This window comes from Mya arenaria, chromosome 6, assembly GCF_026914265.1.
Source record: "Mya arenaria isolate MELC-2E11 chromosome 6, ASM2691426v1".
Classification (NCBI taxonomy): Eukaryota; Metazoa; Mollusca; class Bivalvia; order Myida; family Myidae; genus Mya; species Mya arenaria.
Window position 1 is genome coordinate 62049826 of NC_069127.1, and position 24530 is coordinate 62074355.

Here is a 24530-nt window from a genome sequence, read left to right on the forward strand (position 1 = left end):
TTAAAACATTTATACTGTATTAAGGTTGTGTTTTTTAATGCATTAAGGGAAAAGGCTCCATTCTTTATGAAAGCTGCTCACTTTTTATTTATTTTGCCTTGAGAAATGTCAAGTTTTTCAATGAATAAACTGAATAAATGAATGAATTAATGAATATATATGAATGATTGATAGAATGAATTAATGAATTAATGAAAGGTGGCATTATTTCTTTAAAATTGGGATCTCATTGTGTTGCTGTGATTGTTAAAGTATATGTTTTCTTGTCCATAAGCTGATAATCATATGCACACTAAATAAAACATCATTCTGCATCCTATGTGCAGTAAGTTTTGTTTAATTGCTTATAGAATTTGCAATTATTGTAATGTTTGCTTAAAAGAGCAAACAAAATGTGTGAATAGATGCACAATACAGACCAAAGACTGATACAAGTCAGCAGTTTCATTAGAAAATAATATTATTATCAAAGCCACATCAGAAATGATTGACAACATGAAAGAAATTCATTTAGGAATGGAACAAACAGTCTCAATGGGCTTTTATGACCAAACTGTCTCACTTTGTACTTCAGTTTGGATACCATTTTCTAATATATTATCTTGAAGTACTTACAAATTACAGGATGTTGGCAAACACCAAGTACAGCTTGGCCTCTGGTGGGCAGCTTGGTGGGGGGGGGGGTTCTTCAACAGACAGTTCCTCCTGGGTCTGCTTCCTATGTTAAAAAAATCCCTCCATTTATACTTTGGAATTGAAAGTGAGGCTTTCATTCATTAGTTACCATCATTTGGAACTATTTTCAAACATTAAATTGAAAGTGAAAGTAGTTTTTTTTAAAAATGTCAAAAATATATAAGAAAATTATATATTATTAATTTATATTATGTAATATAAGATTTTCACATTTCATACTCAAACACCAATATTCTATGGCTAAGCACTGTCAACTGGCCAAATTTCAACCAGATAGCTGTATAAATTAAGAATTTATAACAATTTAAAATAGGCCACCCCTCCAAAAGCTTCCTCTATATCAAAGCAACATTTTTTCAGAAACAGACTTCAAAACTCCTATAGTTCAGCTTCAGGCTATATGCAACACATACTGAAAGTTTGGCAATGATATATCAAATACTAAATGAATGAGACAAGTATTAGCACCTGTGGTATTTTCATAAAAGGCAGAAACAGCCATTTTCCTCAAATGTTAAGCCGCAAACCTTTGAAGAGCCATTATTTCCTTATGCATTGGAATAATTTGACCAAGTAAAGTTTTCCTTGTAGCTTTTAATGGTGTCTATAGAACAGCACCACAAAACTGGCCTGCCTACTCTTTTAAGATTTTTTTCTAAGCAAAATAAGGTTTTTCCACTTCATCGGCTTAGTGTTTTATATAAAAAATGACATAGAGCCCAACTGAAATGCCTCAACTTGTCAAAATTTTGCTTTTCTGGTCCACTTATATACAAAGGTAACAGAACTGTTCAGTTTAACACAAGAAATTTAGTGATAATGTGTTAATAGACAGTCTAAACAACACTATATGCCAAATTGTTGGCTTCCGGGACAAATGGCGCAACAAAGGAAATGGCAAAAAACACACCAAAACTTAAAGATTCATGACAACTGCTAGTGTTTTCATGTATGAGGTGGCTACATGATGTAGAAAATGCAGAGATAGCATTATTATGCCCATTTTTAAAAAAAAAATACTTTAAGAATCTGTTTTGAAGGCTAGATTTGGCATTAAATTCAGAGTACAGCACTTCACTATTGTCTATAAGATGCTTATTTACACCTGATTTGCTATAAATCTCACTCATTGGAATCATTTACACACAAACAAGCACTACTGAGTTGACTAACATCTTCATTCTTCTGAAATATTGGATTCAGAGCTGCATCTCCTGGATTCAGATTGCAGGACTACCGCCTGGGGAAAAGGCCGCAGCTAACTGGAGCTTATTGGCACATCATGATCTGCAAGCAAGACACAAAAGCAATGTTTTACACAAATAAAACTATCTGCCACTACTGTTAAAGTTTGAAAAGGCCTGTAAACACTCATTTGAGGCATACACAACCTTTAATATAGTCATAAATGTGATAAATATGCAGAAAAGTTCATGAATTCAAAGATTTTCAGGACAAATTTAATAGAATATATAGTCTTTTGGACATTTTGCAATCAGTGTTTAACAACTCAAAGGTAAATCTCATCTTATTGAGTACCCAGATGCAATTTGCAAGCATTCAAACCAGACATGCTTAGAATTTCTTCTTACTTGGAGATGGTATTCCTTTCTTGAAAATCCTCGCCGAGAGCCGGTATGGAAAACCACACAAGACCACAGTTTTACCAGCACTGGTTCTTGTCCTTGAAAATTCCTCTGTGGCTACAGCAACCAGGCTGGCTATTAAAATAAGCAATAAATTAGGGTTTTTAAAACATTTATACTGTATTAAGGTTGTGTTTTTTAATGCATTAAGGGAAAAGGCTCCATTCTTTATGAAAGCTGCTCACTTTTTATTTATTTTGCCTTGAGAAATGTCAAGTTTTTCAATGAATAAACTGAATAAATGAATGAATTAATGAATATATATGAATGATTGATAGAATGAATTAATGAATTAATGAAAGGTGGCATTATTTCTTTAAAATTGGGATCTCATTGTGTTGCTGTGATTGTTAAAGTATATGTTTTCTTGTCCATAAGCTGATAATCATATGCACACTAAATAAAACATCATTCTGCATCCTATGTGCAGTAAGTTTTGTTTAATTGCTTATAGAATTTGCAATTATTGTAATGTTTGCTTAAAAGAGCAAACAAAATGTGTGAATAGATGCACAATACAGACCAAAGACTGATACAAGCCAGCAGTTTCATTAGAAAATAATATTATTATCAAAGCCACATCAGAAATGATTGACAACATGAAAGAAATTCATTTAGGAATGGAACAAACAGTCTCAATGGGCTTTTATGACCAAACTGTCTCACTTTGTACTTCAGTTTGGATACCATTTTCTAATATATTATCTTGAAGTACTTACAAATTACAGGATGTTGGCAAACACCAAGTACAGCTTGGCCTCTGGTGGGCAGCTTGGTGGGGGGGGGAGGTTCTTCAACAGACAGTTCCTCCTGGGTCTGCTTCCTATGTTAAAAAAATCCCTCCATTTATACTTTGGAATTGAAAGTGAGGCTTTCATTCATTAGTTACCATCATTTGGAACTATTTTCAAACGTTAAATTGAAAGTGAAAGTAGTTTTTTTTAAAAATGTCAAAAATATATAAGAAAATTATATATTATTAATTTATATTATGTAATATAAGATTTTCACATTTCATACTCAAACACCAATATTCTATGGCTAAGCACTGTCAACTGGCCAAATTTCAACCAGATAGCTGTATAAATTAAGAATTTATAACAATTTAAAATAGGCCACCCCTCCAAAAGCTTCCTCTATATCAATTTAAGCAACATTTTTTCAGAAACAGACTTCAAAACTCCTATAGTTCAGCTTCAGGCTATATGCAACACATACTGAAAGTTTGGCAATGATATATCAAATACTAAATGAATGAGACAAGTATTAGCACCTGTGGTATTTTCATAAAAGGCAGAAACAGCCATTTTCCTCAAATGTTAAGCCGCAAACCTTTGAAGAGCCATTATTTCCTTATGCATTGGAATAATTTGACCAAGTAAAGTTTTCCTTGTAGCTTTTAATGGTGTCTATAGAACAGCACCACAAAACTGGCCTGCCTACTCTTTTAAGAAATTGTGCGTACGCAAAAACTTACGGAAATATTGGAGTTACGCTTACGTAAGTTAGTAAAACGGGGCCCAGATGGACTGGTTGTAAAATTACAATGAGTGATTTCTCAAACTGCTGACTGGTATGTAGTTTATTAATGTTCATGTGTTTATGACCCGATTATAATCAAACATTGATATCTTTGTATACTCCTCTGTATTCATAATTTAGGCAGTACAAGTTAAGTTGGTGTATCATCTTTTACTTCCTGGTTCAATAGTAAACACGTGAACATATAAGATTTGAGGCAAGAATTGTCAATTTAACTTTGTTTACCAATACATTAATTAGATATTGTCCATTATTGATCTATGAATTATGCAAATATAAAAGGATTAATGTACTCACAATTTTAAATTTTACTGTATACAGTACTGATTTATAAAGTCAGGTTGGTGGAATTATCGGAAAATTGAAAAAAAACGAAAATTCGGAAACAATATCATTTTTATTAGTGTTTAAAATAAAGTTTTCGAGGGGGTTTGGTATGGCTACGGGGTCGTACTATAGAGTGTAAGAGTTGTTTTAAGTGTGGTGGGATGATAGGGAGGGGTTAGAAAGTTGGAGGGGGTGGGGGTAGAGCAAAATAGGTTAAGGGGCTTTCAAAATGTCTTAAATACTACAGCTCATTACCGAAAAATCACTTTCATTTCCCTATCATATAAAGTATTGTAATGGATGGGGTGGCTTAGGTTTTGGCTAATTCAATAATGTGTTGAATGGGTGTATATCGTGTGTGGCTGATTGGCAAGGGGGTGGGTGGGGGGTTAAGGTTTTGGCTAATACTATTATGTGTGGGATGGGTGTTTATCGTGTGTGTGGGTGATTGGCAAGGGGGTGGGGTGGGGTGGTAAGGTTTTGGCTAATACTATTATGTGTGGGATGGGTGTTTATCGTGTGTGTGGGTGATTGGCAAGGGGGTTGGAGTGGTAAAGTTTTGGCTAATACTATAATGTGTGGGATGGGTGTATATCGTGTGTGTGGGTGATTGGCAAGGGGGTGGGGGTGGTAAGGTTTTGGCTAATACTATTATGTGTGGGATGGGTGTATATCGTGTGTGTGGGTGATTGGCAAGGGGGTGGGGCTGGTAAGGTTTTGGCTAATACTATTATGTGTGGGATGGGTGTATATCGTGTGTGTGGGTGATTGGCAAGGGGGTGGGGTGGTAAGGTTTTGGCTAATATTTTTATGTGTGTGATGGGTGCATATCGTGTGTGGGGGTGATTGGCAAGGTGGTGGGGGTGGTAAGGTTTTGGCTAATATTATTATGTGTGGGATGGGTGTATATCGTGTGTGTGTGGGTGATTGGCAAGGGGGTGGGGTGGTAAGGTTTTGGCTTATATTTTTATGTGTGGGATGGGTGTATATCGTGTGTGTGGGTGATTGGCAAGGGGTTGGGGGTGGTAAGGTTTTGGCTAATATTTTTATGTGTGGGATGGGTGTATATCGTGTGTGTGGGTGATTGGCAAGGGGGTGGGGTAGGTAAGGCTTTGGCTAATACTATTATGTGTGGGATGGGTGTATATCGTGTGTGTGGGTGATTGGCAAGGGGGTGGGGTGGTAAGGTTTTGGCTAATATTTTTATGTGTGTGATGGATGCATATCGTGTGTGGGGGTGATTGACAAGGGGGTGGGGGTGGTAAGGTTTTGGCTAATACTATTATGTGTGGGATGGGTGTATATCGTGTGTGTGGGTGATTGGCAAGGGGTGGGGTGGTAAGGTTTTGGCTAATATTTTTATGTGTGTGATGGGTGCATATCGTGTGTGGGGGTGATTGGCAAGGGGGTGGGGTGGTAAGGTTTTGGCTAATATTATTATGTGTGGGATGGGTGTATATCGTGTGTGTGGGTGATTTGCAAGGGGGTTGGGGTGGTAAGGTTTTGGCTAATACTATTATGTGTGGGATGGGTGTATATCGTGTGTGTGGGTGATTGGCAAGGAGGTTGGGGTGGTAAGGTTTTGGCTAATATTTTTATGTGTGGGATGGGTGTATATCGTGTGTGTAGGTGATTGGCATGGGGGATGGGAGTGGTAAGGTTTTGGCTAATACTATTGTGTTGGATGGGTGTATATCGTGTGTGGGTGATTGGCAAGGGGGTGGGGTGGGGGTGGTAAGGTTTTGGCTAATACTATTATGTGTGGGATGGGTGTATATCGTGTGTGTGGGTGATTGGCAAGGGGTTGGGGGTGGTAAGGTTTTGGCTAATATTTTTATGTGTGGGATGGGTGTATATCGTGTGTGTGGGTGATTGGCAAGGGGTTGGGGGTGGTAGGGTTTTGGCTAATACTATAATGTGTGGGATGGGTGTATATCGTGTGTGTGGGTGATTGGCAAGGGGTTGGGGGTGGTAAGGTTTTGGCTAATATTTTTATGTGTGGGATGGGTGTATATCGCGTGTGTAGGTGATTGGCAAGGAGATGGGGGTGGTAGGGTTTTGGCTAATACTATTATGTGTATGATGGGTTTATATCGTGTGTGTGGGTGATTGGCAAGGGGGTGGGGTGGTAAGGTTTTGGCTATTACTATAGTGTTGGATGGGTGTATATCGTGTGTTGGTGATTGGCAAGTGGGTGGAGATGGTAAGGTTTTTGCTAATACTATTGTGTTGGATGGGTGTATATCGTGTGTTGGTGATGGGCAAGGGGGTGGGGAAGTCAGAAGGGTGGAGGAGCTTTAAAAATATCTCAAATGCTACATCTAATTACCGGAAAACACTTTAATTTCCCCTATCTTATACAGTATCGTGCGCGAGGGGGAGGGGCACAAATCCTCCAGCTATGACCCCTTCCATCCTCACAAACAGCATACTCACCTCACAAAGTGTATAGTTTAAGTCCCATCCTCCCGCCAACTCCGACTTCCCCACCTCTCACCACCCACCCATACACACGATATACAGCCATCACACTCAATATAGTATGAACCTCAGGCGCACCAACCCCACGCCCTTCCCCACTCTCGTATACTTATATAAACTTATGAAAATTAAAGAGTTTTGCGGCTTTTCGATTTTTCTGTATACCGGTAATTCCACTTTAAAAAAGCTTGATTGTGAAAACTGCCAAAAGCAGATATGACTCACTCTCCGATCATTTTTAAACAGTACCTTTATGCTATGTAAAAGGCTGTGAGAGGCTTATACCACTAGACTGCTCTCAACCTGATGGGTATTGAACCAACACCAAATAGTGTAAGAGGTGGTCACCAATACCACAAGACGACTCACATACCGGCTGAAATCTAACCAATAACCTCCTGAATGACAATAAACAATTCCAATGGTTACTCAAACCAAACATACAGGAAAATACATAAATTGAATCAGTTTTGTTTACAAATATTTACACTTATTGGTTAACATGTTTGTTGTACCTCAATGCTTAAATGCTTAATTTTTTTTTAAACAAATATTTACAAAATATTTAATAATTATATTTTATCTGGAGATGATAGGGTATGCTTAATACTTTCACAATTGTGCAAATTCAGTCATCCAATGGATCAAGTCCCGGGCAAGAAACTCCAGGTAGATGCCTCTGCCCTGGAGGCGACCTACTGCCAACCCTGCTCCCACGATGGGGAAACCCTCCCAGCCGAGGCCTACTGTACTGTTTGCAAGGAGTTTATGTGCATTAACTGCATAAGTGTCCACAAGAAAATAAGAATGACAAAGTCCCATACACTTCTTGACAAGAGCAGCATGCCTTCTACTATGCAAGATTTTACAACCAAAGAAGAGAGCACAAAACCTTGTGACATTCACCCTGAAGAATGTATCAAATACTTCTGTCCGACCCATCAAGCACTTAACTGCGGACATTGTTCGGTACTTGATCATCAATCTTGTAAACAGCAGATCATTTCTGAAATTGCTAAAGCCTTCAAAGACGGCCAGAGTTATGAAGGCATCAAACAGGTTATTGTCAAACTACTGAAGGACATTGATGCCTGTGCATCTGATGTTGAAGCGAACACTAAGCTCATAAAAGACCTTGGAGAACGCGAGATTGCTAAAATAAGGAATTATCGAGATCAGATTAACAAATACTTTGACGAACGTGAACAAACACTCCTTGAAACCATTGCCCAGATGAAAAACATGGCTGAAAAACTCCTAAACTCACTGAAACCAAAATGTGACAACCTTAAGACCCAGGTCGATGAAATTAAAGCAAAACTAGCGGCGCAAGAGAACAACAATAGCCTGTTATTTATTGAGGCCCATATATCCAAAAGCTTGCTGGAGGGACTGCAATTAAGTCTTGCTGAGATTAAGAAGAAGAATACGATACAACAGTATCAGATTAGGAAAGACCCCGCAACTGAAAGTTTGCTCGGTTCCAGGACAGGCCTAGGCACTTTCGAAGAGATTGATACTTCACAAAAGCTAGGTATTTATTTTAGTTGCTTAAACAGTATGCTAAAATCACATTTGAGTGTTCCTTTGTATTTTTAAAACCGTTTTACTTATTTAAATTACATACTTACGAATAAGGAGTAAAACTAATAATACAAATTAAAATTTTAAACAAGAATATAAAATATCCGATTGAAACATTGCATATAAGTAGTTAAATGTTTATAAATCAAAGGTCAGAGATGTGAGCATTCGAGGAGGTCCACATCACAAAGTGAAGGCGAGAAGATACGTGCAACATCTGATCCTGCTTCCAACGTAAAAGCAGTTAGGAACGAGAATACCACTTCATCTGATGCTGCTTCCAACACACAAGCCGTTGTCGACATCCAGGCTACCCAAACAACCAAGACGTTCTCGGCCAATACAGTTCCAGAACCACCTTTGAATCCTAGTGGAACGCAAACATCTGCAAAACCAAAACAAAGTAATAATTTTTAAATAATAACCTAGATCTAATATTTTACCACACTTTGTATTGTCTCCATGTATAATATTTGTTTTCGTAGCAAACAGTACTTCAAATGCACGAAAATAATTACGTTTTCATTCCACTCGGTAAATATGGTTGTTTTTGTGCCCCTCATCTGTTTAGTGTCTAAAAAGGAATCAACAATCTTACCATCGGACCTTTTTTGTAAATAATCCTAAAAGTTAATACTGCTTCGGATGTGACTCAATAGAGATAAAAGTAATTAAAAGAATGACCAAATATTGTGTTGTGCGAAGATCTTACATATAAAATATGTTTTGCGAAATACTGCCAAACACATTATAAATACGAAACCTGTACAGAATAAAATCCCACGCAGATAATTTGTCAAACTCATGAACGTGACATCTAAATATATGTGTTTTCATTCTCTCAGCCTTTCAATGTCCATTGTTCATACATTTTGCTTAGCTAATGGAATATGCGTAAAACGACCAATCCATTCTATAATAGATAATTTCATGTGGTGATCATTAGTTATTGGTTGTTTTTGTCTATTAATATGATTATACAACATTTATGGTGCTCGTTTTCACTGAGGTAAAACTCATTGTGCAAGTCCATTAAAATAACCATAACCCATTATGTAATCGAACAGTTGCAAAGCGAATTCGCACCATTGAAAGTGACTTAGACGCTGACTTACGTTCGTTTCAAACTTCAACCGCCAAATAACATGTACACACTCGTGCGATTACTAATGACGTCACGCAGTTCTGACATTGCTCTTTTTATTGATTTGCTTGATTTAAATGGGTTGAAATATGTATTCTTTTTTTATTTAAGTGAAATCTCTGAAATTCGGTTGATAATTGAGACATGAATTATGCTTTTCTATTGTAAATAAAATGTTTTTATGTCGGATTATTTTCTTTCCTGCTGATGAGGTATCCTAAAACACTCAATATAAATTCTTCGCTCTGTTTAATACACGAGAATGTGTATTGAAAAACTTTGTCCTAGATTTGGACCGAGTTTGAGTCATGAATAGAATCATATAATAAAGATCCTCTATTTATGAAATTGTATGGAATAAAACAAATACTATGTTAGTTGGGTGATCTGTTGTATATAGTATAACTTCACATTTACTATGGTAACGTGCAGTATGGTCTTTACACAAGCAACTCGAAGTACTATAACTCCACACATTAACCAACTAATATAGCATACCCTATCATGATTAATATCATCATTTAAAAGGTATTTCAAAATTTTACCCCGAATTGTGTCATCATTTTGCTTTTACATTATAAATTATTGAACAAAATTAAAATGTTTCGTTCCGAATTGTATCATTATGTTTCCTTCACAATATAAATCAATTAAAAACATTGCAAAAAAGTCATACAAGAAAAGGATACCTTAGTATATGTAACATGGCAAAGATGAGCGTCATATAGCTTGGACACATAAGTATGGTCATTTATTCCTTTTATATTGTTTACAAAGTAATATGCCATTTCAATACAATTATATTTATATCATTATACGTATACATATGATATCACCTTTGTACGTGGTAACAAAAGAACAAGTGGTAACCTCGATTTGGTGTATGGTTACATTGTTGATGTTGTTTTTTTTTTTTTGTTTTTTCCCAGAAACACAGAACAAAGTGAGCAATGACCTGACCAGCCTGAAGTTCACATCAACCCATGACATCCTAGTCGGGTCTTCATCTGACACTAAGAACTGCTGCCTGAACGGCATTCTCCTCCTGTCTGGGGACAGGCTGTTACTGAGTGACAATTCAAATGGAACATTGAAAATCGTAGACCTCAAGACAAGCAGTCTAATGACCGAGGTCAGTGTACCAGGCAGACCATGGGGCATGTGTCACATCCCTGGGGACATGGTGGCTGTTAGTGTTTCTCATAGTATTCAGTCCTTTGAGACACGGGGGGAACTCATCCTCGGGAAGAACATCAAGGTGGATGATGATTGTCGTGGTGTTGGTTACCACAACGGTAGTTTAATTATTTCATTTCACAGCGGGAAGATTCAGAAGATTGATATGGAAGGGAAAGTATTGAAAAAAATGTCAAATATGTCGTTTAAAAACCCTTGGTACTTGAAAATAGTCGGTGACGATCAGACAGCAGCCATATATGTGTCCGACTTAAGGAAGTTCGAAATCACTAAGCTGGACATTAACTTGAACATTCTCGAAACATTCAAGCACCCCGCTCTACGTGGACCAACAGCTATCACTGTAGTGGGAAACCAGCTGATAATCTGTGGTTATGCTAGTGACAATATAATGTGCCTGGACCTGCCCAGTGGCAAGATGACCCAGCTACTGGGGAAGGAGGAAGGGATAGCGGCCCCATCCTGTGTCTGCTACAGTGAGCAGCAGAACAAGATGTATGTTGCCCTCTGGACACGTGGGAATGCCGACAATTATGTTAAGGTGTATGATACAACATCAAAATTGAAGTAGACATATTTTCTTTGAATAAGCAACAGGGTCAAGTTAACAACTATGCACTTACATTTCAACAGAACTACAGAATGTTTGTTCCTTTATATACATATGTATGTTTCCTGTGATTGTTGTGAACATTATAATAGTATGCTGTTAAGAGATATTATCACTACTTATACTATTATTATTATTTATTATTATTATTTATTATTAAACTTATTTTTATTATTATTATTATTATTATTATTATTATTATTATTATTATTATTATTATCATTTTTATTATTATTATAGGAAAGAATCTTCTTTGTGTTTGTTTGTTTATTTGAGTTTATCAAGGTCTACCCGCGCACATTGGCTGCATTATGGCTTGACCCCGCCGTGACGCCATAACGACTTAAATTGTGTTTAAATGCCATAAGTGACATAAGATAGAAGTGACAGCAATTTGCAGTCAAATCCAGACATTGGAAATCAGAGTGAGATACAAGATATCCGGGTGCGATACCCTAGCTCTTTGCAAAGAGACCTCTTGGTTCTTTAAGGTGCTCGGTGTAAAGCACCGATACACGGGATACAACTTTCTTGTATTGAACCATTACTGAGAACACCACTTTTCCGAGCCCTTTAAAAACTGAGCGCCAGGCAAGGGAGCTACTTGTACCAACTTTTAACGTCTTTTGGTATGACGCGGCCAGGGATCGAACCCACGACCTCCCGCTCCGTAGGCGGACGCCTCAACCACTAGGCCACGGAGACGGTTAATCTCCTTTGTGAAGAGCTATCGGCATATTTAACAATATCTTACCTAAAACGATGTGTACGACGTGATCTCTTTAGATTATTTTGAACCGATATTACATTTACAACCGTAACTTGTCAGCCATTTCCGCACCGCATGAGGTGTGTCTCATGCGACCAATCAAGTGGCTGGATTTCACCTTATTAATGATTCATGAGTACGAGATTTTTTACAGCTGTTTTGCCCAGTGTATCATGATAGGTTATGATATGCTAAGGTGCAGAGGATGCACTTATAAGGCAGGAGACGCATATCTAAAGTTGTACACCCTTTTCTTATGCCACTCTAGCGCCAAAACCTGGATACACCCATAGTTAAAACAGATATTAAATACTATAAACGAAATAATTGTTTCAGAAAACTTTATTAACATACAAATTGAATTATGAAAGAACATGTAAGTACAATAAGTAAAAGCTCTAATATGTACAACCATTATGAAAATCAACTGGCAAATATATAATAGCACATACATGTTGATTAACGAACGAAACAACAGATAAAAGTTTATTAAACTTTAACATTCCTACATAACACATGAAACTGTTTGCATGGATGATAACCTGTATTGATCAGCATAGCTTCTTATGATGAAACAAATATGAACATATGTGTTCAGTTTTAATAATCTACAGCTTTCAAATGGATTGCAATGCATTAGATTGCTATACAATAAACACGTATTAACCGTTCTCTTCCGTACCGGTGCAGTCCTGGGATATACAGTCAAAACGTCACTAAAACGGGGGGGGCAGATCACTGTGGTCTTGAGCCATTTAAATGGGGACGTTTTGACCTGGGGACGTTTTGACCTAGGGACGTTTTGACTGTATATCCCAGGACTGCACCGGTACGGAAGAGAACGGTTAATACGTGTTTATTGTTTTGATATCATATAATTTCGCGAACAAGGAAATGACAGACAGAAAACAACAATGGTTCTTTTTCATTACAAAGTAGCCTTTGTTTGCTTATGTTTTTTCCTACAATTAGAGAAATCATTTTGTAATATAGAAGATTTGTCAAATACGTTTCTCCAATGGAAAATTGAGTTGGGGAATATCAAAATAAATGCTCCAGCGAAGAGGAAAAATAGCAACTCATCTGACTTGCTACCAGATTGTAAAGCATTTGTCTACGAATTTAGTAAACGTGCCTCTCACTTTATTGAGTGTTCCATTGACAATGCAAGACCATTTCGTTTTTGTTGCGGTTGTGCTGAACATTACATGAAAGCAAAAACTGTGTACAATGACATTGTGAAGGTAATAATAGTTTAATTGACTTGCATTTATATGATAAGAATTAAGATAAGAAAATCCTTGGACGCTTGTTTTGTTTTTTTTGTTTTTTTATATGAAATCAGCCCTTTATGGGTTGTCGGCCCCGACGTGCCTTCCGCTGGCAAGGCTAATTACCAACACGCGTTAATTATGCCGACATGCTTTAATCTGCGTAGCGACAATCCTTATCAAAACAATCATCAGTTTTGACAATACACAATTTTGTTGCGGTTGCAACTGACAGCCAGAAGGCGTGTCGGGACGATTACGGCATTTGTATCAGCCATTCAGGATCGACGACAGCATGAAGGCGTGTCGGTGAGGTTCAACAGTGCAATCAACCAAACTCCTCCTATTCTTTATCAAAATGGGAATGTGTGAAAAACACCACTGTCGTAATTGCGACCTTCATCCCTATAATCATCTATGAACGCAAAGTAAACAATAAGTGTTAATTGATTTCTGTAACATAAATCATGTGTCGTTTTATTTTGTTTCTTAATCCAGAGTCCGTTTGTTAACCAATTATTAAATTGTAATTGAGAACCGTGTTAAGATATCTGTGTTATTATAAACAATGGTTATGCTATGTCGTCGTATGTAATTGAGTCGCGTTCCCGTCTTTAGTTTAGTTTAAAGTTATATTTTGTGTTGCTTATTATTAAACTTTGATTATTTTATCGTTCTTTTAATTTATTTAGAAAAAAGATAAATAAATCTGAAAATACACATTACATTCCCTTTAAGTTATTATTTAGCCGACCCGGCTTTAAAAATATTAGCTGTTGCAGCTTTAAATACGAATACACCCACGAGCAGTCGCTTTGCTCTGGGCTCTTTTGTGTTCCAGCATGCAGCGTGCTTTACACGTTTTGCTGTGACGTCAACAGTGTCAATAAAGATAATACCCGCACTAAACGAAACATGAGTCGATCGATATCGTCGGAAAACTTAAGAAATACCAATAATTAATGAAGAGAACCTATTAAACCTTTTCACAAATATGTTTAATGTTAATAGGACTTGAGTTGGTAATTCTAAATCATAGGAACATAACTGTAAACTTGTTTAAAATGCAGGAAATTGCACCATTTTGGATACGAAAATTAAAAAAAATCGACGTCAGGAGGGGACACCCCTCCCAAACCCTCCCCTTCCGACATGCCTTATGAAATTCCTGGCGGAAACCCTGTGAAATCATTTAGTAGGCGGCAAAAAATCACTTATGTCATAAAATTTGTGTTGTTTTACACCCCAGGCTACTTCACCTAAAAGGCCGTCAACGAGTCTTTTGACAAATTTTTTACTATGGCAGACTCCAGACAGGGATACAGATAAAATGTCAAAATAACAAAGGAGTATCCCTGATAGCTCATTATTGTAGCTACACCCCAGCCATAAAATAACACAAGAGTATGAATGCATTATAATTGTAATCTTGTTGTCCTTTACCTACAGACATGATGCAATGCATGAAAACAAATTTAATACATGAAAATACCATTTTTTCATAGATCAGCAGCTGTCAACCAAAACAAATCTCCAAATTTGTGCACACGTTAGTCCATATTACCAGCTGCTTCGGTCTTTGATGACTTTTGTTTTGGCATTAAGGGAACAAAATGAATGTCCAAATGTTAAAAAAGTTCCCTAAATGCGCATTATTGTGGCTAGTGCACACAATCATGATCATGTACTTTGGTAGAGAAAATTTGCGGAACAATATTCTTTGGAGTATGTAGTTTACCATAAGTAAAGTATGGTGTATGCGTAGCCTGTATGGGCTTCTAAATATAAGAAAGACCAAATAGCAAGTGAAAATTTTCAAAGAAGAGCCACTGGAATGGTTAGAGAAAGAGTGAAAGAGAAAATAATCACACTATGTCACAGTGATGCAATTTTATAAGCTTCTTTTAAGGTATCACTATGTGTTCCAAATTAAAAGTATACATGTCTTCTTCATGGAAATATTTTATTTATCATTTATCATCAGACATTTATCAGAATGAATAAAAACATTGACAAGCGTTGAATATTTGTAAGGTTGCTGTAGCTTATTATTATAAATAGAAAATTATTTTCCATGCTGTTTGTGGACCTTTATGCATTGCGCCATTTTCTGCACTATCACTTTACACATCTCACTTTAAGTATTTATTTTATTGATATAGAATATTTAACATTTAATATTAAAATCACTTTACAGCAACAAGGAAAGCGAAAGTAATGTCAGAGTTTTGGTGTTGTTGTAAGTGCTTTGCAAATTCTTAAAGTGACACTCTTATTCAAAATCACTACATAGACATGTACAAAAAACATAAATATTGACTGATAAACCTTTAGGTACTTACTAAAAAATGCATTTATGGAAAGAATTAATTACCGAAAAAGAAGACTGTAACCATGTATTTAATAGCTAAAAATGCAAAAAATATTAAATGATTGTTGAATGCTAAAAGATTTACTGTGATCTACTATAGTCTCATAAGGTAGAAATACTGTGTTTAATGCACATTTCTTTCAAATTAAAATTGGTATCCTTCATTAAAATCATTGTTTGTCATTTATTCATCCTTTTGGGAATATAAAAACAATAGTATTAATTGTGGTAAATCTTATGTGTGAGTAAGAGTGCGTCTTTAAGTGTTGGTCATAAGTGATAATAAAAACCCTTAAAACAGGACATTTGTGAAACCTTTTCGCTCTGACAATACACACATGCCTACAATACATGTATCAAGGCCCATAACTCTTGTTTTAATGGTTTTGAGTTTTGTAGACTAAAAAGTTAACAAGTGATTGTATGCTTTAATTATATAAATGATAATGATTTCTATTTGGTCATATTTTCAGAATGATGGAACTTTGGACAACTGTAAGAAGCTACTGCTGGTATCAGACAGAGTGCAAGTGATAAATAGTGTCATGTCATCCATTGACAAGATATGGACGGATGCCGATTGTAAACGTAAGTCCAACTTTATTGTCATTGTCTAAAATATAGTGGCCAGAAATAGAATAAACCTTTGCACTGGTACAGAGCTGTAATGGCTTGCTTCAAACTTGATTTTATATTGTAGGATATGTAAAAAATAATAAGCGTAAGAATTTGGGTTTGTTCACCCTAAAGTCCAATTTTGCTGACTGGAAAATGGATTTAGCTTTTGTCAATATCATTCTGGAGCACTTAAGGTAACATGATTTTTTTAAATTGATCTTTGTTATGAATATATAATTTAAAAACTTGGGTTACTTAAATGAAAAACATCAACCTAATACTTATAGTTTGTTTCTAAGTTGTTATTTGGATTTCTGTGTTTATTTGGAAACAATTTAGTGAAATACTGTACAAGTTTTAATGGTTTTTGTAAAAAAAAGGTGAAAAGCATTAGGTCAATCTATGTATTCAAACTGGTGTAACCTTAACCTTTATTTTAGCCAATGGGTAAAATCAGATGAACATGACTGCTAGTGGATTCAAACCTCAAATCTCCCTACAGTATCCAAACTGTATATTTTTTCGTTCAGGGAAAGGGTTGCATGACCTCATTTGCAACACTTAAGATGTACCCCCTTATGCAAATCCTGGATCTACACCTGACATTTAAAGATGCACTCTTACTCCCAAATAAAAAAAATCCGCAATTAATACAATTGTTTTAATATACTATAAAAAGGATAAATAAATATCGAAAACAATGGTTCTTATGAAGGATACTGAATTTAGTTTTAAACAAAGGTGCAGAAAACACGGTATTTCTACCTTATGAGATGTGAATAGATCACAGTAAATCTTTTACTTTTAGCACTCACCAATCATTAAATATTTTTGCGTTTTCAGCTATTTATGACACGGTTACAATCTTGTTATCAATAACTAATATTTTCCTTAAATGCATTAATATTAAGTAAGTTGTTAAAGGTTAATCACTCAAATTTGTGTTTGTTATACATGAGAATGTACTGATTTTGAATAAGAGTGCCACTTAAGTTATTTATGTGATGCTCTTTTCCCCAACCGTTATTTTCTCAATAATTGCAAGTACTTTTTTTTCTGATGAAACATATTTCAAATTAAACATACTTGTTTCTAACTATGGTTGTACCCTAAGCACTATATGTCTCCATATCTTCAGAATGTTTTTCTTCGTTGAGTGAAGATGCAAATGCTACAGTGCATTACACCCTTAAGAAGGAGGTGGAAGATTTCTTTGACCTATACAACAACTTTACTGCCTGTGTTAATCTCACTGAAAATGTGGTAAGTATAGGAGTTACTGGATGAGGTCCGATGATATGAGGGGTCGGTACTAAACGCAGCTGTTTGCGCAGCCAATATAGACATATAGGGAAGACGCAGCCATATAATATTTAAATTTGATATAATATTGCAGAATGATGTAAAGCTGCATTTTTGGCCAAGGGTTGCATCATTTGAATACAAGCAAATCTAAAAAAGTTCACATGTGTTGAAGCAGAAAATAGGAAAGTCTTATATAGGCTAAGAAATATTTCCATATATTTTATGTCAAAAAAGTAATTAGGAAAATAACGTCATTTACAAATGTACTTGCTTGTTTACATCTGTTGTGACCTGTGATGACCCATGTGAGAACACTGTTGAAGTCGCATGATTCCTCACTCTGCTCTTAGATTTAAGACCACTTATTTGTATGTTTACATCAGTTGTGACAGCGTGGTGACCCATGTAAGAACCCAGTTTGAGTCAAGTGATTCCTCACCCTGTATCTGTATATAAAACACATGCATGCTTGCACTTTAACATGTCAGTAGACTTTTACTATCTCCATTACACTTTATTGTTTAACGCAACAAATGTGTACAAAGTGTTCACTACACGAAATTACATAAGTGCTTTAAGTAAAAATTATCCAAAGCTCTGTAATAACTTAGAATTCAGACATATGCGAGAATGTCTTGCTAATGATATGTTTTTAAGATAGGAAATACAATGTGAAAAAAAATCAATTACTTTTCTCCATTAACTTCCTGATTACAGACTGAATAGACCAATGTTTTAAGGCCAAAAATACATTTGGTTCGGGTTACCCGACCCTACCTACAAAATATATTTTTTTTTTTTTTTAAGTCTGCTTTAATATGCAGTTTTAAACCTTTAAAGCTTTATTCAGAATATTCCTTTAACACCATTTGAACAAGATGATAATTACGATCTTATTTAAAGCCTAATAAATAAGTTGAAAATAAGCCTAACTACCCTACCTGTTTTTGAAAAGGATGTTACCCTAACCAAATCATTTTTTGCCTAAGCATATGATGTAATATATTAAAAATTGTCACACACAATTCAAGACAATAATGTTATTAATGTCATGTGAGAAAATGCAACAACTTCTGTCTATTTCTTCAGCTTTCAGTAAATAAGTTGAAATGTTCAGAATGTCACCAGAATTATACAGACATGAACACAAGATTCAACAACATGCTTTTTGCTGACAACAAGAACCAGCATGTTTGTATGGATATTGTTGATATGGTGAGATGTTTTTTTTAATATTTAATATTGAGGTTGCGAAACACCACTGGTATTGACATTTGTTGTTATATTAGAGTTTTAGAAGGTTTAAAAAAGAATCGGTGCTGCAGAAGAGCGACAGTATTCTAAAAGAGAAAATTACACATTTTATAGCACAAATACTTTTACCTGAAAAGGAATTTTGTTTAATTGTATTTCAACAGCGAAATTTGTAAATTTTGTAAGTATTTATAATCATATGATTAATTTTAAGCAAAGCAAACTAATTATTTGACAACCCTCAGCATTTGATTCTACGGAGGCAGAAGGCTGCCCATGCTGGTCTCCATGAGGGCGGGAGCTACCTGCTACCAAATAAGGGCAGGGTTCAGCACCCATCCATAACTCTTAAGCTAAAACCCTTATACGACACTTTCCAATAAAGGGTGTCATTGTATCTTGAATGTTTTATTATGTTTTAACATGCAATACTATTGTTTTCGTGTAGATGCACAAGTACTTAATTGAATATACTCCTAAAAGAGTACCAAAAACTATGGATACTCAAATTACTTTTGATAGATTGATTGACTGATATTTTCAGGGTAAAACACATTCTGTATACTGAATGGTAATACATACCACAGGAGCTTAAATGCAAACTTAAGCTACAGTGTACTTGAGAATATATCAGAAACCCTTTATAATAATGTAGAAATGATATTTAAAATGCTGAAAAATATTCAAAGATTTTGGAGACTGAAATATTGGAGACTCCAACTTAAAATTAAGTGTGTACCAACCTGACTTTTTATTTTGGTGTAGTAAAAAAATACCCCAAAACTGGCAAAACACATTAAATTGTGTTACATGTACAATTCTCATTAAATATTATATTGAAATGTTTTATTTTTCAAGATGAACTATACAAGATTGACTTGGGGAGAGATTTTGAATTGTACGGTCAATCATCGGCAGTATGTCCCAGCTGTAGTGACCATTGCATGCCTCATGATGTTGCCCGTCGCTTTTTACATCACTGCTGCTTTACATGGGACCAAGCGGGAGAGAAATTTTATGATACGTAAGCTTTACTTTACTAAATGAATATTCAAATTTTATTTAAATTCATCACAATACTCAAATGGTTACCGTTCTATGTCTGATTCCATGTGTAAGTAGAGAACACATGGTTGGTGCCTGGGTCGATTTCAGCACCAACCTTTTATTTGAAATATCCTGCTAGTTGTCATGTTGATTGTCCTACTTTATGCGTTTAAATGCATCTTAAAGGGGCTAGACACCAGATGATACAATTGCAAAAGAGAATTGTCAAAAACTTACCATACATAAAATTGACATCATTGTGAACAACGCATGAATCTTACTTACTTATGTATCACATCGCTTATGACACATGCATCTTTTCTAGTTTTTGTGCATTTTTTCAATTTGAAATTTTCTACGGTTGTCTACGACGTTTATCCAAAAAATTAGGGTCTGTATATTTATCTGTACTCTTAAACAGATATGATTTAAAGTGGGAAACCGTTATGCACCATTTTAAATGGGGAAACACAGATGAGACAGCAACATGATTGTTGCGTTGATTATTTTAACCATGTAAAGTGACGTGTCATTGGCCTCCTACTAGCTCGCATTTACAATTCTATGCTTGTTTTGAGGAAACTCCTCAAACTAAGGCATCATTTACATGCTGGTCAATATACATATAAAACCTTCTTTTGGCTATTACTTTCATGCAGCCATGTACCAATCCATGTTGCAGCTTACAGTGCACAGATAAGTCAAGACTTCAAAAGAATTGATTATATAAATTATGAAACTTATCTTCTATCTATATCGACGTAAATTAATAGAAAATATGTTCTAGATTTTTGCAATGTCATTGCAACAGCCATTGTTTTTCAAACTGTTTCCCTCGTCTGGAAATGGCGTCCCATTGTATCTCTGGCATAAGTGCTGAGCTATGTTAAACAACCATGGTGATTATCTAAGAATGCATTTACATGTAATACGGGCTAGTATAGAATATATAATTCATCCATAATTCTGTATGCTAATTTGATACAGGGTTTTGTAATCCCAACCACAAGGTTAATAAATGTACTTTAGCTCAGTGCTAATTAATAAATACTTCTCTCCACAGGGTAATCCTATCCAGAGCATAAATGGGAAAGTCTTTGACTTCAAACTTCATATACAGATATCTAATTTAGGAAAAATGCGCAGTGCACATGAACCATAACTCGTCTGCAGTATTTTTTAAGTCATTGCCTTTTGTTAAATCATATTTGTTTGTCCGAAGCATAACTTGCAATTTCCTTCTGGTATTGACTTCAAACATTATATACAGATACATCTCATTCAGGGGAATTGCAGTGCACAGGAACTATAACTTTGGGTGCAGTATTTTTAATAAGGCATTCAAGGAGCATATATCACTCCCAGGGAAACTTTTTACTTCAAGAAGGTGGTGTATTGGGGTATTAATCATATTCATTTATAGCTCTATTTCTACCAGTGTACCAAAGAGATGGATTTGCGCAATTCTTTATACCCCCCAAAACAAAGTTTGGGGGGGGGTATACTGGAATCGGGTTGTCCGTCTGTCCGTCTGTCTGTCTGTCTGTCTGTCCGTCTGTCCGTCCGGTTTTTTTTTGTCCGGGATTCATCTTTGTCGTTATTGAACAAATCTTTTTCAAACTTTCAGATATTAATGGCCATGATGTAAACTTGCGCCTCTGTGAAATTGGTACGGGTCACATGACCCTGACCAGAGTTATCTCCCCTTGATGTGTTAAAGTAGGCAAAATAAGCCCTGTCCGGGATTCATCTTTGTTATTATTCAACAAATCTTTATCAAACTTTCAGAAATTAATGGCCATGTTGTAAACTTTCGCCTCTGTGAATTTGGTACAGGTCACATGACCCTGACTGGAGTTATCTCCCCTTGATGTGTTAAAGTAGGCAAAATAAGCCCTGTCCGGGATTCATCTTTGTTATTATTCAACAAATCTTTATCAAACTTTCAGAAATTAATGGCCATGTTGTAAACTTTCGCCTCTGTGAATTTGGTACAGGTCACATGACCCTGACTGGAGTTATCTCCCCTTGTAGGCAAAATTAGCTTTGTCCGGCCTAACTCCAGGGCAAACAACCTAGACATGGAGGGGTGGGGGGTATTCGTTAGCCTATGGCTTACAGTTCTAGTTATCTATGAGCTACAGTCAAACCCGGTTAGCTCAACTCCAAGGGACCGGTGAAAAAAAGGAGAGCCTCGGGGAATTCGAATGCTTACATTCGGTTGAAAGAAAACCTTGACATCTAGTTCGAGCCAACAAAGAAATTGAGCCAAGCGAGTTCGAGCCAACCGGGTTCAACTGTACACATTTTTATCGAAATAAGTCATATTCATACAAATTAGAACAAATATAAACATAAACACATCTGGCTGTGTGTTCATTGTTTCTTTTACGTCTTACTTCCAGCAAAGAGATTATTCCTCGGTAGTCAAAGTAACAACTACGGGAGTTTAGACAGTCCTCGTTATGATACCATTACGGAAGGAAGGCCTTCAGCAAGACCCGATGTATCAAGGCCGTCTTCATCTTCAAGTTCTGTAGACAGTGGGCATCAAAACAAATAATGCATGTTATATTAAAGGCGTACACTATAGATTGATGCATTTTTTTTTCAAAAATGTTTAATGCTTTATTGTGTTGAACTCGTTTGGCTTTAATGATTAAAACGAAGAAAGGAAAGGGTTTCCATCACTCCTTTCCTTGAATATAATTATAACGTTGTATGTATAGTACTATGCGTTTTTTTACGTGTTTTAATTGGGGATTTTGTAGCCACGTATCTATTCATGATTAACAAAAACACATTTTTAAAGGCTAACATTTGTTTATCTGTTCCTAAATTATATGCTTTTTTGTTTTTATCATTTTAGTCAAAGGAGGTACAGGGTAAACATGATAATGCATTAAAATTGAAACAATTTTGTTTTGCATCAACCTTAGTACATGTTTATTGTGCGCCTTTAATTATTACTGATCAATATGAATTACATTTACATGTGGACAGTCCATTTGTGTTAGTTAAGTGCAATATTTATTGTGACAAACTCTTTTGTATTATAATATTATTAGAATTGTGTTTTGATTGTAAAATGTATATTCGTAACATTCCTTGCATTACCTTTCGTTGTGAGCAGGGCAGATTCATGTGTATACGCTGGTACGTTTTGCATTTTGATCTGCTGAGAAAACTGATGCGTGTTTGCACATGACTGTTATGGTCTTGAACGTAATTAAATTACCCCAGTATTACCCATTTTTGAACCATCAAAAAGTGAAATAAGGTTATTTTGTGCTGTCAGCTCAAGAATTATAGAACATTGACAAGGGTTGGCTTGGTTACGGAACACAACATATATGTATTTTACAAATACTTGTTAAAGCATGTCAAAATTACCGGTGTCAGGTTAGCGCAGTGGTAAGCACACTCACTTCTCACAAAGGCGACCCAGGTTTGATTACCAGCCTGGGTGCATGTGAGTGTGGTTGGTGGTCACCAAGCGGGTTAGGTCGGTTTTCTCGGGTACTCTGCTTTCCCACACAATAAATGACTAAACTCTCCACAAGTTATCATAATTTTCTTCACAATCGTTGTTAAAATTTACAATGTTTAAACTTAAATTACCGGTTTTGTTATTTGTATTTTGTTTACTTTTCTTTTCTTTTGTAAAGTAATCAACATACTAATGAATGTCTTAATTTTGCAATGTCTGTCATGCTGTGGAAGGTTGAACTTGTTCTAGATCAGATTAAGGAACTAATTTAGTTATACATGTATTGTGAATAATTAGTGCTTTGAATGCTTAAAATGATGCTGTGAAGAATTATGTGCTTTAAAAAGAGCGAAGAGTTTATGTCAAGGTTTCACAATGTTTTTGCATGAAGAGTTAAATGGCTACAGTAATGGTCTCTATAATAATCCTGTGTCATTTTATTATTACCACTATGATGTTATAGTACATTACAACAAACCTTACTTTTGACCAAAATATAGGAGCGAGTATGCATTGTTTTATTTATAGATAAATAAAGCTCAGGTGGGCTGTTCAGTCACCTTTGCTTTGCAGTTTTGCATTTTACAAACCTCTTACACGAGTTAGTTAAAACTTAAATCAATGTTGTCTCGGATATCTTGCAGCCAAGTAATGTAACTCTTTGTTGATCTTTTATCAAAGCTATGCAATAAAACAATGAAAACTATTGGGACAAGCCCAGTATGAAGCATTCAAGTATAAACCCTGTATAGACAAGGCAATGGAACAGACGATACCGAAAGTCACTTTTACCCACCTACAACAGAAAGATTTATAAATTTAGAATCACTTACTAACGAGGATATATAGCTCTTGATACCAGTGCTTAGAGTGATGTTTTAGGGAAGTTACATTAAGTTTTTCGTCTGTCCGTTTGCCACTCTTGATTTGTCAACACTATTGATGTCACATTTTTTGTCCAAAACCTAGGCAACCTGGTCAGAATATTTCTACAGAATCTATGTCAAGTTCGATCCAGTGTCATGTATGGTCAAACAGTATTAAGCATTCAAGTATAAACCCTGTATAGACAAGGCAATGGAACAGACGATAGCGAAAGTCACTTTTACCCACCTACAACAGAAAGATTTATAAATTTAGAATCACTTACTAATGAGGATATATAGCTCTTGATACCA

The 24530-nt window shown here is 35.7% G+C and overlaps 2 protein-coding genes and 1 long non-coding RNA gene across 3 annotated transcripts; 2 read left to right on the plus strand and 1 right to left on the minus strand.

Annotated features, from left to right (window-relative positions):
* Positions 1-615: 615 nt before the first annotated feature.
* LOC128236883 (uncharacterized) lies at positions 616-2378 on the minus strand. The gene is made up of 3 exons (XR_008261463.1): positions 2289-2378; positions 1870-1983; positions 616-718 (listed from the first exon to the last, which is right to left on the minus strand). It is a non-coding gene; the product is annotated as an uncharacterized LOC128236883 (long non-coding RNA).
* A 1324-nt stretch (positions 2379-3702) lies between these two features.
* LOC128236899 (uncharacterized) lies at positions 3703-11478 on the plus strand. Its single transcript, XM_052952030.1, has 4 exons — positions 3703-3915; positions 7325-8226; positions 8428-8679; positions 10350-11478. Exons 2-4 carry the CDS (start codon positions 7332-7334, stop codon positions 11186-11188), a joined length of 1986 nt encoding a protein of 661 aa, XP_052807990.1. The 5' UTR covers positions 3703-3915; positions 7325-7331; the 3' UTR covers positions 11189-11478.
* A 1382-nt stretch (positions 11479-12860) lies between these two features.
* On the plus strand, positions 12861-24146 carry LOC128239329 (osteopetrosis-associated transmembrane protein 1-like). The gene is made up of 6 exons (XM_052955931.1): positions 12861-13240; positions 16112-16226; positions 17395-17519; positions 18651-18776; positions 19674-19839; positions 22268-24146. Exons 1-6 carry the CDS (start codon positions 12911-12913, stop codon positions 22423-22425), a joined length of 1020 nt encoding a protein of 339 aa, XP_052811891.1. The 5' UTR covers positions 12861-12910; the 3' UTR covers positions 22426-24146.
* Positions 24147-24530: the final 384 nt, after the last annotated feature.